We start from the raw sequence: 13,624 nt of genomic DNA on the forward strand, positions 1-13,624 counted from the left end.
GTGAGGGGGATAGTACCTTTGGAGTTCATTCCACCAAGTCAGACTGTTAATCAAGCTTTCTATTTAGAGGTTCAGAAAAGATTGCGTAACAATATGTGACCAAAAAAGTCTTGATTTGTGGCAGATGGGGAACTGGTTTGCCACCATGATAATGTACCTGCTCAAGAAGCCATCTCAGTGTGTCAATTTGGGGGGGGGGGGGGAATAGCATGCCTCTTTTGCCCCATGCACCTTACTCACCTGACATCACTCAGTGCGACTTCTTTTTGTTTCTGAGAATGAAGAGGGACATGAAAGGACACCGATCTGATGATGGAGAAGAGGTGAAGAAAAACCCGAGGTGTTTGAAAACTGTTTTCAAGAATGGAATCGCAAATCTAACAAATGTATTAAGTGTAATGGAGAGTACTTTGAAGGTGACAAGGTTGTTTTGTTTAAAAAATAAACTAAATACAAAACTTGGGGGGAATTCTGGTTTTTTGAAGGGTACCCCCTTGTACAGTGGAATATCATGCATCTCTAAAAACAATGATGAAACTGTCAACTGCCTCATAACATGAACGAATTTAGAAGCATTAAACAAGCTCATAAAGAAAATTAAAAGAAAGAAGCATCCAAGCTGATGTAATTTTTTGGTTGATCTCAAAAATAAATTTTTTAAAATTTTAAGAGCACAGCTTCAAGCCGTGTCTGGCAGGAGAGCATGCATGCCTGGGGCCACTGTCCGGGAGTCTTGTCATCATATTTGAGCAACTACACCTGGTCCCCTAGCCGAGCCCTGATGCCTTATCATTCTGCAATGTTGGTCATGAGGCGGAGGTTCACGTTGATCTCCATTCAGGGCTGGGGATCTCTCTGGTACCTGTACCTGCCACAAGGTAAGGACTGTTAAGCCCAGGGGGGACACAAACAAACACCTTCACAGGCACAGTTAACGGCAAGTAAGTAAGGCCTCCACCATGAGCAGAAAAATCAAAGTCTGCCAAGCCCCCAAAAGAAAAGAAATCATTGCTGATGTCAGGTGGAGCTTGACTGAAAACAGAGGAACACAGAAAGATGCTTACCTGGGTTTTCTTGATGTGCAGAGGCATTTGGCTGTGTGGAGCAGAACACATGATGGATAGCATTCCAAAGAATGGGGGTATTCCAGATCAGGATCCACAAACCCTTAGGTGTGCTCATTCGGAATCTGCACAGAGAACAAGAGGCCCGTGGTCAAAAACCATGTGCATATGGTTGTATGTGTCCTTTCACCACACTTATTCAACCTATATGCTGAGCAAATACTCTGAGAAGCTGAGCTGTATTGAAAAGAACGTGGCAAGCAGATGGGAGGAAGACGCATTAATCATCTGTAATACACACTCCTGCATGCTGAACGTGAAGAGAACTTAACACATTGGCTGATGAAGATTAAAGACAACAGTCTTCTATATGGATTATACACCTCAATGTAAAGGAAACAAAAATTCCCACAAGTGTGTCCATAAGGAATGTCATAGTAAACAGAGAAGAGACGGGGGTCGTCAAGGGTTTCATTCTGCTCCGACCCACAGTCAGCACTCATGAAAACAGCAGTTAAAAAATCAAGTGCAATGACAGTTCTGATATAAAGCTCTTTCCTATACACACAAGGAAACAAAAGTCAAATGACTTGTTGCATTGGAAACCTTTGCTGCAAAAGACCTTTATTTTAAAAATAGATTTATTGGTCTATACTTTGCACATCATACAATTTAATTTCTCAATCATATTAAGGAGCTGTATGCATCATCTCCATAATCAATTTCAGAACAACTCTGTTGCTCATTGTTGTTCTAGCTCCCCATGTCGACCCCTCCTCCCTGCCCTGCCCCTTTGCAATTATCAGTCCAGGTACCAAATCATACAAAACAGAGACAGGACGCAAATAAACAAACAAAAACCAACAACCATGACTAGAAGAAGAAAAAACAAACAGGAAAACCTCATTCAAAAAGAAAGCAGGAAAAATTAAAAATGAAAACAACTTTAGAATGGATCCAAATGAGATCAAATGATAAGGTATTACATTTCAACCTATGGATCTGCCCCAATTGATTTAACAATGCTCTCTCTCTGATAGTAGGCTATTCCCATCCCTGGACTGTGATCAGAGGGGAGTCACTGGAGGGTTAATCCATGTGGGGATCCTGTAAATGGACTTGGGGCTTCCAAAGCCATCCATGGCTGTCTGCAAGCTAAGTGTTCTGATACCATTCCCTCTTTCCAATTTGGATTTTGTTATTCACAATCCTTGGATCACACAGGCTGGTATTCTTCTTCCATATGGACTTAGTGGGCACCTCATTTAGATGGCTGCTTGTTTTAAGACATGCCTTTAAGACACCAGATGCTAGTCTTTCTGAGAGCTGGGCACCATCTGGTTTCGTCACCACACTTTTCTCTAGAACCCATATCTTCAGTGATCTCTTCATGAGTTTCGAGCAGGGCCGTGTCATAAGAATGAATTGTTTTTAGACTGGGACTAGAATTAAGTGTGAGTCCAAAATCCATTAATGTATCTATGGTTATACATGTCTCCGGTTCTCTTTAGAGGCCCTATTATCATTTTATGTAGATAGAGAGCATTATAAATCATCTCCTTGAGACATAAGGTCATTCTATTGATCGTGCCATTAATTTAGCTAATGGTATAGAATTTAAAACACTATTGAGAAAAGGGAACTATACAAGTATAGGCCTACTTCAGACCCCAATACATGAACTCGTGACTTGTACAGAATAAGCTCTTAAGGGACTGGACACTATTCACACAGCGAGGGGCTTATTGATAGGGCAAAGCTTTCAAGAACACTCGTGCACAAAGGCAGAACTCTGCCTATCAGATTAATACATGAGAAAGCAAAAAGGACATTAAAATAGTAAATGTCTGGTGGTCCCAGGCCATTATTTACAGGACACCCTTAAGGCAAGAGAGCCAAACCGAGGTCCAATCCCAGGTCCTTGGGATTGCTGTCACCTAATTCTTAATTTGGACATTTTAGCATTCTCTAAATCTGCTACAGGTGATGTTGAGGTAAAGCCCACTTTATACAGTGGGGTTTGCACACTTAATCCTTTTAGTGTGGCCTATGATGGGTGTTGTGCCCCTCAAAAGAATCTAAAGTCCCAGGAGTCTATAGTACCTGACCTGGGTCACCAAGGAACCAAAACTAGGTCAAAAGTGTCCAAGTCAAAAGTGTTCGTACTGGGTGTATTCTTTCCCCGGGTTCTATAGAGACATTGTTAAGCGTCTTTTCCCCAACGAGAGGCTGCTCCCACCAACAGAAATGCAGTCACCTTCCAAACAACATACATGCTCCCCTCCCTCCATGTGGACTTGGATTTCCAGTAAGGTTCGCTGAGCAGTCTTTGAGGAGAACCTGTGGATTTGGGGTGGATTTAGCACACTGTTGTATGGCAGTGATTGAGTGTTCTTCTCCCTCTCCCTCCGTCTTCAGAAACTGATGGCAGCTGAGGTGAGATCTTCTCAGTGGAAGTGGAAAAGGTGCACTTATAAAGGGGGGAGATATGGTCAGGAGCACTAGGCAGGCTCTCCACCCTTTTGCATGGGAGACCAGATTAGAGGATTACATGACTTGAGGGCAGATGCCTGCCTTCCATGGCATCTTGAGGAAATTAAAAAGCAAAGACTAGATTGTGTCAGACCCAAACCATAGTATTTTCTGGAAATCCACAGGGATCGCTATGAGTCAGTACTGACTCAACTCAATGGCAGTGAGTTTGATTTGTTGGCATTGTATTTTCAATTGCCTCATATGCATGCCAAAGCTGAACGGTGACTAGGAAGATGTAAGAAGCATGAATTCGTTGGATTATGCTGGCGGCAAGAGTATTGACTATACCGTGGGCCACCAGAAGAACCAACTTATCTTGGAGGAAGTCCAACCAGAACATTCCTTAGAAGTGACGATGGCAAGATTTTCTCTCGAGCCATTTGGATATGTTATCAGGAGGCACCAGTTTCTGGAGAAAAAACCATCATGCTTGGTAAAGCAGAGAATCTGGGGAAAGAGGAAGATCCTCAGCAAGGTGGATTGACAAAGTGGCCCCAGCCCTGGGCCCCAGCAAGAGGACCACTGTGAGAAGGGCGAAGGACCAGGCCCGTCTTGTTCAGTTGTGTAGATCAACTCCACCACAGAGCAAGAGCGAAAGCACATTGTGTTGGGGACAAGAGATGTCCTCAGATTAGAACCCATTAAAGCTGGTTGAAGTAATACCTAGCACTTGTGCAAGTCCTCTGGGCCAGGAATGTGCTGGGTCCGTTCCTCGAGCCTTACTTCACCGCCTCCTCACAGTCACCCAGTCTGTTAAGTGAAGCCCAGAGAGACTGAGAAATTAGAAATTAGCCAGACACAGTGGCAAAGGAAAGAGGGACTCTGCATGAACAGAAAGCTGAATTAGGGTTGTGAGATGGGTGTGGCCATTGATCATTTATGACTGTCCAAATCTCTGTAGTCCTCTTGCACTGACGTGCCAGAGCCCTGGTGCCACGGTGGGAGGACCACTGGACTGCCGTCCACGTCTGGCAGTTCAGACCTACCAGCCACTCTTGGGGAGAAGAGTGAGACTCGCTGCCCCCATGAAGACAGGCAGTCTCAACAGTAGTACTGCTGTCGGTCCGAATCAGCTTGATGGTATTGAGTTTGTTTGGGGGGGCAGGAGGGTGGAGCTAATGTGGAGCCAAAAACTGGGGGGGTGCTTTTTTGTGTTAAGGGTGTAGATATGAGACTTAGGCTCTGCCACATTGGACATTTCAGGATGTGATTCTTCTATGTGCTCTGTGAGGAGCCAGGCTAGGGGCAGGGAGCCCACTGGGCTGAGACAGGGGGCAGTCCAGGCAGTGTGGCTCCTCATCAAGACCTCAGGCCCCCTCAGCTTGGTAATAAACAAAAAGAAATACACAAATGAGCGCTTGACCTTCTTGGAGGCTAAAGGAGAACTTGTCCTGGCTCTAAGGTGTTGAAGACTCTCCAAAAGGATGGCGCCCAAGGGTACGGAACAGGGGGCCTGTGGGTCGGTCCCTTTCTACACCGAAAGATGTCCCCCAAAACCTTTTTGACTTCGCTCCCTAGTGCCGCTGTAACACACATGCCACCAGTGAGTGGCTTCGCGGAACAAACATGTATCTATTCTGCGTTTGGAAAGCTCCAGGTGCAGATCAGTGTCGCACTCAGTGGGTTCCCACCTCAGGCTCAGGGGCCCCTGGCCTCGCTTCGGTTCCTCAGCGCCACTGATTTGTAGGCAACTGCCACGTCACAGCCGTCTTTCCCATGCGTGTCTCTGGGTCTGTGGGTCTTAATAGAACTCAGAAGTGAGGAGACTTAGAAGCTACCAACTTGGGTATGGTCTAATTAGTATAACAAAGAAATTCTCCTTTCTTTTTAAAAAAATCATTTTATTAGGAGCTCATACAACTCTTATCACAATCCATGCATACATCCATTGTGTAAAGCACATTTGTACGTTCATTGCCCTCATCATTCTCAAAACATCCACTCTCCACCTAAGCCCCTGGCATCAGCTCCTCATTTTTTTAAAAATCCCCTTTGTAAACAAGATCATATAACAGGTATAAGGGCTAGAGTTTTAATACACATTCTGAGAGACACAAATCTATCCCTCACAGTCTTCTTCTCTGCTCAAACCCGAGTGTATGTGTGTGTGTGTGTCCTTTCCATGATCTAGTCTCAAAAGAGTCTTGTGCAAATAGTTTACACTCAGCTACTAACCTAGGGGTGGGTGGTTCAATCCTACCCATACATGATGTGTTTCTTCCATCTGTTTCCATAGATTTTTTAAAATTTTTTAACTATATAACTCATTACTACTGCCACCATGAGTCAGGATCAACTGCTTGGCATATTTGGGTTTATTTTTATTTCCTCCCCAACGTGATAGCTCATTTTGCCTGTATTGGCACCTGGTGAAGTTTTGTTTATCAGCAACTTGAAGCAAAGATCAGGAAACCCCTGACTAGCTGGAGGAGCCCCGCCCCTGTGGGAGGGATCTGCGTTACCCAAGTAAAAAGCATTTCCTAGCACTTTGGAAGGTGCCCTGGTGGCCTAGTGCCTTATGTGTTGGGCTATAAGCCACAAGGTCAGCAGTTTGAACCCACCATCCATCTGAGAATGATAAGGAGAGGTTTTGGCGCCCTTGATAATTTACAGTCTTAGAAACCCACAGGGATAGTTCTCCTCTGCCCCAGATGGTTGCTGTGGGTCAGAACCAGTGGGATGGCAGGGAGCTACCATCTGCTGTTTTCACATGCAGACCAAAAGTGAAGTCATTGTGTATCTTCATCTGCAGAACCAGGACAATAACTCCAGCCGGCAAGATTGCAACAGTTTGGTGAGAAATGCTTCGTAAACCATCAAGTGTTAGAAAGTCTATCTTACATCATTGCTGAGGTTCTCATGACAACGGTATTGGGAGCACAAAGGGCCCTCCATAGGTTTGACTCACCTTGCCTAGCCCACAATGAACTTCGCACCTTCGTTCATCACACCCTCAGCTGGACTTCTGTTTGTCCAAGTTCTACTCGTACCCTGGAAGTCCAAAGGCTGACTTTGGGCGAGTGTTAAAGGTGATGTCACCAGGCCGAATTAGAGTCGCAGGAAATCAAGAGGGAGCAGCAAAGAGTGGCATTCTGGGTAGAGTATTGGCAAGTGGGAGCGAGACGCTGCTACACTGCTGGCCAATGTCCTGAGAGGAAAGGCGGAGCAGCCATGCGTCATGATTACAGATACTTTGTAAATTCATTTTAGGGATATTAAAAGTGCATATTGAAAATATAAGAACATAAAATTCATTTGTAATCCTATCACTCGGGGGTGCTTGAAATATTCTTTTTTTTAATTCATCATTAATTGGGAGTTCATACATAGACCATTTCACTCCATAGTTTAATTGATTATTTTTTTAAATACTCATATATGTAACCTATAGTTACAAATATTGCATATACGTATATATAATGGTCTTGACAGAGAATGTTGAAAGTACTGTGGACAGCTAGAAGACCAAACAACTGTGCTGACCAGAATGCTCCTGCGGCTGGAGAATGGCAGGTGTCAACGGGATCAGGTGTTAGGCATCAGAAGACCCAAAACAAACAATCACCTGGATGCAAACAGGGGGGGGGGGTTGGAGTGGAGACCCAAAGCCCATCTGTAGACAAAGGGGCATCCCTTCACAGAAGGGTCACAAGGAAGGGATGAGCCAGCTAGAGTGCAATATATGATGTTCCCCTCATTCTTTAATGCTCCCCCCCCCCACTATCATGACCCCAGTTCTACCTTAAAATCTGGCTAGACCAGAACATGTACACGGGTACAGATAAGACACGGAATCCAAGGTAAACCCTTCAGGAACAGTAATGGGAGCAGAAATATCATGAGGATAAGGGGAAGATGGGGAAGGAGGGAAGAAACAAGAAACAACATATAACACTCCCCATGGGGACAAACAACAGAAACATGGGTGAAGGGAGACAGCAGACAATGTAAGATATGAAAATAATACTAATTTATCAAGGGTTCATGAGGATTGGAGGGGAGGGGAGGGGAGGGGAGGGAGGGGGGAAAGAGGAGCTGATATCAAGGGCTCAAGTAGAAAGAAAATATTTTGAAAAGGATGATGGCAACATATGTACAAATGTGCTCGACACAATGGATATGTGGATTGTTCTAAGAGCAGTAAGAGCCCCCAATAAAATGATTTATTTTAAAAAGTGGGGATGGCAAAATTTCATCTCACATACCAGGAGGGCACAGATCCAGGAAAAGGACAAGAAGCAAGTCAGCAAGGTCTACACCACAAGCTGGGCTACCAGGGTGGCTGCGGCAGGAGAGCGCCGACCCTGGGGTGTTGTGTTTTGTTGTAAGCGGTCAGGTCAGGACAGGCTCCATGGCATCTGATGACAACATCTTCCATATCCATAGGAGGAGAGATACTTTTCTCCGTAAGACTGAGTGTTCAAATCGAATACCAGGATGTTTATTTACTATTATAAAGGTTCACGTTTCTCTCTTTAGTCCATGAAGTTGTATCTTCAGCAGGATCATTTTTAAAGCCTAACCCTGACTGGCACAAAGGGCTTGTGGGAACCTCTTGTTCAAACAGATCAGAATGGGAACTGAAACTTTCTAGAAAAGCAGCCCCTCTCCCCTTCTCCTTCACAACAAGGAGACCAAGCCAACCCACCCAGCAAACCCCAAACCCACCGTACTTTCTCCTAAGGAGCCCCCTCTACCCCAAACTGCTGCCTTGACAGTTCACCCCGCTCCACCTCCAGGGTTCAACCAGGGATCAGAAAGCCCCACGGCCTCAGAGGCTGCAGGAAGCCGATTGTGGGTTCCTGGAAGGCGAGGGCTCCTTTCCTGACACCCTAAGGACCCAGTGACCCTGAGCCGGCACCAGGCAGGCAAATGGGAGCTCCGGAAGAAACCCCATTCAACGCAAGCTCCAATTAGAAGACGCAGTGCCCCGTGCCTCGGCTTCCAGCCCCGCCCCGCCCGGGAGGAGGAAGTGTGTGCAAATCCGCTCCTTAGAATCCTTGTCAGGTCTAGGTATTCACGCGAGTCCCCCCCACACCCCCGCCCGAAGAAGTCACCCCGTCCGAGCGGATCGACACTTCCAGAAGCTTCTCGCAACCTTCCCGCGCCATGTCTTCCTCCAAGTTAGGGTGAGTGGGGCGTGCAGAGCCTGATCCGGAGCGGGCTCCCCCCGGGCGGGCGGGCGGGCGCGCGGGCGCGCGGACAGGGGAGAGCGCCGGCCAGGCGGGAAGGAGCGGCTGGGCCCTGGGGCCATGGTGGGCTGGTGGACGCAGCGCCTCTTTCAGGCCGATGGACCACGACGAGCTCCTGGTGTCCATCGTGGACTTGGAGAAGCCGAGGATTGTGGGTCAAGGCGGGTTCGGCACTGTGTTCCGGGCGCATCATAGGAAGTGGGGCTTCGATGTAGCGGTCAAGATCGTGACCAGGTGAGTGATCCCGAGAACCTGCTGTGAGTCCTGGACCCCACCCACCCCAGCCGCCTGGGGGGTGGGGGGATGGGCGTGGCTAGGGGCAGCAGGGGTCTGTGCAGGACCCCTGCCTGACTCCGCAGCCCTCTCCTGGCTTGTAGAAAATCGATCTCCTCCGAGGTGGAGGTCATGACAAAGCTGCGAAGCCAGTACGTGCTGCTCCTGTTAGGAGTCATTCCTGGTGAACTGGAGTGGGACAACGTGTCGGGACCGGCTTTGGTGACGGCCTTCATGAAGAACGGCTCCCTGTCCAGGCTGTTGCAGCCCGGGTGCCCTCGGCCCTGGCCACTCCTGTGCCGCCTGCTTCACGAGATCACGCTTGGGATGTGCTACCTGCACAGCAAGGAACTGCTGCACAGGGACCTCAAGCCGTCCAACGTCCTGCTGGACCAAGAGCTGCACGTCAAGGTCAGCCCACTTATGCCTCAGGCCTGTCACAGGACCACTCCACCCCCACTGGACTCGGGTCCTGCCTGCTCCTGCCGGATACCCTCCACCTCTCCCTCTGGACACAGAACTCTGCGAGGGCCAAGACCCATTCAGAAGCGTCAGCCCCTTCCCCACCAGGAGATTAAAACCTTCACCCACCACCATCAATTCCACAGCTCAGGTCTTCCAGAGAGCCCAGGACAACCTAGACGGGCCTCTGAACTCTATCGCAAGGAAGCCGCACATCCTACCCTTCCTCTGCTCCATCTCACCTATTTGTAATAGGGCTGGGGCTCTACCTGCTGGGCCCAAAGTTCTGCATGCCCTGACCCCTTCTTTTTTCCCTTGCAGCTGGCAGATTTCGGCTTGGCAGAGTTTCAGAGGGGCTCACTGTCTGGGAGAAGTGTCAGTGAGCCCGGGGGCACCCTACACTACTTGGCCCCAGAATTGTTGGCTGATATAAACCAGAAACCCTCCAAGGAGAGCGATGTCTACAGGTATGACACCAGCTATACCTGTGCGCTCGCCTCTCTGACTCGTCCAAGGGGTGCCTGGCCCATGGGGTACCTCGGGTTTTCCTCTCTGCAGCTTTGGAATCCTGATGTGGGCTGTGCTGGCTGGAAGAGAGGCCGAAGGTAAAACTCTAGACAGGTGTGGGCATTCTGAAACCCTGGGTGGGTGTCCTTCTCCCACAAAACACAAGCTTCCAAGCCCTCCCCTTCCTGCTTATCTCAGAGGGACCTACTCCCACCCCTCTTCAGTTTCAACCACACCCCCTGCCCCTTTTGAGGTGGGAGCACATTTCTTCTCTGATCCTAAAGGCCTTCTCTTTTCTCCTGCTCCCCCCTCCCTGCCCCTGCTGCCTGCCAAGTGGTGGTCTGTCCATCCCTGCTGCCGGTGTCCGTTAGTGTGAATCAAAACCGGCCCTCTTTGACGGAGCTGCCGGAGCCTGGGCCCAACACTCCGTGCTTGGAAAAGTTGAAGGAATTGTTAGAGAATTGTTGGAGCCATCAGCCTGCGGACAGGCCTTCCTTTCAGAGTGAGTTGATCATTCGGCAGGCAGCTGGGGCAGAGCTGGGTCTGTCTTAGAACAACATTTGGCTCACCTGCAACCCGCTCTGCTGTCCCTCCAGATTGCAGATCAAAAATCGGTGATATCTTTGCACTGGTTGAGGAAACAGTGGATCCTGCTGTCTCTGAGGTGAACCCCAACCCAGGAGAGGGTCAGGGAGGGCACGCCATGGCTCCCTTTGCCACCCAATGACTCCCCGCTTACTCCTTTATACCTTACCCATCTGCCCCCACCACCACCACCAACTCTCAAGTTGCCAGGCAGTAGATATAGCCCTAGAGGCAACTCACTCGTTAACTCCAGGCTCCTCTGGTTCCTGCAGGTGAAGAAGTTTCTTTCAGAACACAGGGAACCTGACATAGGGAGCTCTTCCCCAGAGCCAGGTCCAAGAGGGGAAGAAAGGGATGGCCTATGCTCTGGGGATTATTCCACGGTCTCTGAGAACCTAAGCAGTCTCCACCTGGAGGAGAGCTCCGGCTGTCTTCCAAAGAAGAGCGTGAGCCTTGCTGAGAAGGTCTGGTCACGTGGAGAGCCGGCTACGGGTACCAAGATTGCAGAAGCATCTCCAAATTCCACTGCCCAGCCTTCCCAAACCCCAGAGCCCTTACCTCTCAGAAGGCAGATGCCCAACCCCATCCCAGCTTGGCCCACAGGTCGTGGGAGCCCAGGGAGTTGGGTGAGTCATTGGTGAGATTGAGGGATGGGCTGGAGTGTCCTGTGAATCCTATTCATTTTCCAGTGAAAAATTGGGGGCTGATGGGGTGAGTCATTCAGGAACCGACCCCCTGGAGAGGGGTCCTGAGAGCTCTGAATTCGCAGGAGACTGAGAGAACTGACAAGAACAGCCCCCACGGGATCTCAGGACCAAATCCAGTACCAGGTACCCACCCTCCACCTTTCTCCTGCTCAATCCTTCCTCCAGCTGCTTCTTGGAGACCTGTAGGTCCAAATATCTTGGGTCGTGAGGGTGGGGGTGGAAGCAGTAATTACTCTCTCAACCCCTTCCTTTAATGAATGAGGATTCCGATGCCCACTGGAGAGGGTCCCACTGAGATCAAATAGCAAAATCTGGATTTGTCCCTGAGCCTTCTGATTTTTTCCAGCACCAGCGCTTGAAGGCCATCGAAGTCCCCCACCCCAGTCCAAGTTCCCTTGTGGCTACGTCAGCCCAGAGGGCCTCTGAATGGAAGAGGCTGTTACCACTTCGTTGTTTTGAATGTCTGTTACCACTTTTCTTAAGCTTCTGCAGACCCCAATTCTAGAGGGGCTGCCTGAAGGGGAAGGTCATGGGCACTCTGACTCGGCCACTAGCTGGGTCAGACCCCATGCTTGCATTTCCCCAGAGTGAACACGAGGTGCCGCTGCTTCTCCTAATATCTCCTAATTTCTCTTTTAGGACAGTCTTTTGTTCTACATGGGTGCCAAGATGTGCAGATTGGAAACAATAACTACATGAACATACAATGCAGACCTGGCCAGCCCACGCAGAGTCCAGCGGCTGGCACAATCCCCCCCGGAGTAGGTTCCAAACCGTGGTCCCAGAGAAGCTGACGGCCGGACTGGGACACTGTGCAGACACAGTGTGAGCCGTACCGCGGCACCATCTACCCCGTACTGTTGAGGCAGCAAGCGTAGGGGTGACTTTCTCGGAGAACTGACCGGCCAGCCAGCTAACTGTGGCTGCTGCTCCGTCAATAAATGTGAAGTTTTAGCCAAAGCGTGAAGTTGGAGTCCAAGGCGCCCACCGGAGGCGGGGACAGACAGTGGTGGTGGGCCTGGACCAGGAGGCACTCTGACCTCGCCCAGACCGGAAACCAGGACGCTGGGGGCTGGGAACGGGCAGTGGTGTGGCACACAAGGTCAGGGACCAGACGGCGGGCAGGAAGGAATCCCGGAGGCCTGGCTCCCCAGGCCGCTCTAATCACAGGGCGGAGCACTTCCTCTGGAGCCTGGGGACCGTCATCCCACCCTAAACCTAAGCTGGGGATGGAGGCTGTGTACCCCGAGGTCCCACCCCTTTTCTTCTGGGCTTCAAAGACAATGGGGATGGTGGGCTCCATGGGAATTAGCGAATCCGAAACCCGCCCGGTACACTCAGCCTTGGTACGGTGGTCCTTAACAATGGGAAAACGGTTGTTTGGAATTTCCCCTTGAACTTTTTGAAGCCCGCTGGTGCCATCACACACCCTCACATGCATATAGCTTCCCAGGTGTGACAGTCCTTGTGAGGGTCACTTGGGTCCCCCGCATGGGGAGCGCAGGAACTTCGACAATTCACAGGCCACAGCGCTGAGCAGAGGGGAGAGAATGCGCAATCCCCAGCCTTATCTGACCCCTCCACCCCCAAGTGACATCTCAACCTCCAGGACTTGCCCTCCCTTCCTGCCTTGGTCGCTCTTGGTTCCAGCCTTCCCCCCAGTCCTTCCATGTCCAAGAGTCCCAAACCCCAAACTTCTGCCATCAAGTTGAATCTCATTCATAGTCACATGGGCTACCATCAGAAACATCTGCAGAAATCACCAGCCCCCCCACCCCACCCCCCAGGAGGAAGAAAGATGAGACTTTCTACTTCCATAAAGAGTTACCATCTCAGAAACCCGCAACCTGTGGGTCACTGAGTTGGAATCGACTTTGAGAGCCAGGAGTTGTCTTGCTTTTTTTGTTTGTGGTGGTGGTGATTTTTTGTTTTCTGTTTTTAACAGGACAGAGACTTGCCCCGGTAAAGTTTTGCAAGGCTGTAAATCTTTACGAAAACTACCATATATTTCTCCCACAGAGCAGAGAGAGTGAGCCCAAGTCCCCACCTTTAGCAACTGACCTGCGTGCTACCGGCTCCTTCAAGCTTCCTACTGCTTTGCGTACTTCCTCCATTCTCTTTCCCAGAAACCTGTGGCGGGCGCTGTGGTTATGCATTGGGCGGCTGACCTCGAGGTCAGCAGTTGGAAACCACCAGCTGCTCCGCGAGAGAAAGAGGAGGCTTGCCAGTCCCCGGAGAGTAACCATTTCAGAAACCCACAGGGGCAGTTACGCTGTCCTAGAAACCCACAGGGGCAGTT

General features: G+C 49.7%; 1 protein-coding gene across 2 annotated transcripts; it reads left to right on the forward strand.

Moving 5' to 3' along the window:
* The first annotated feature begins 8,543 nt into the window (after nt 1-8,543).
* Nucleotides 8,544-12,947, forward strand: RIPK3 (receptor interacting serine/threonine kinase 3). Of its 2 annotated transcripts, none has more exons than XM_075531629.1 (10): nt 8,544-8,728; nt 8,873-9,025; nt 9,169-9,475; nt 9,848-9,993; nt 10,085-10,131; nt 10,368-10,535; nt 10,630-10,697; nt 10,891-11,244; nt 11,388-11,448; nt 11,965-12,947. In XM_075531629.1, exons 1-10 carry the CDS (start codon nt 8,709-8,711, stop codon nt 12,117-12,119), a joined length of 1,479 nt encoding a protein of 492 aa, XP_075387744.1. In that variant the 5' UTR covers nt 8,544-8,708; the 3' UTR covers nt 12,120-12,947. The 2 variants fall into 2 exon arrangements, with proteins under 2 accessions (XP_075387744.1, XP_075387745.1); XM_075531630.1 differs by having other exon boundaries at nt 8,885-9,025; nt 11,965-12,943.
* Nucleotides 12,948-13,624: the final 677 nt, after the last annotated feature.

The sequence above is a fragment of the Tenrec ecaudatus genome, chromosome 14 (assembly GCF_050624435.1).
Source record: "Tenrec ecaudatus isolate mTenEca1 chromosome 14, mTenEca1.hap1, whole genome shotgun sequence".
Taxonomy (NCBI): Eukaryota; Metazoa; Chordata; class Mammalia; order Afrosoricida; family Tenrecidae; genus Tenrec; species Tenrec ecaudatus.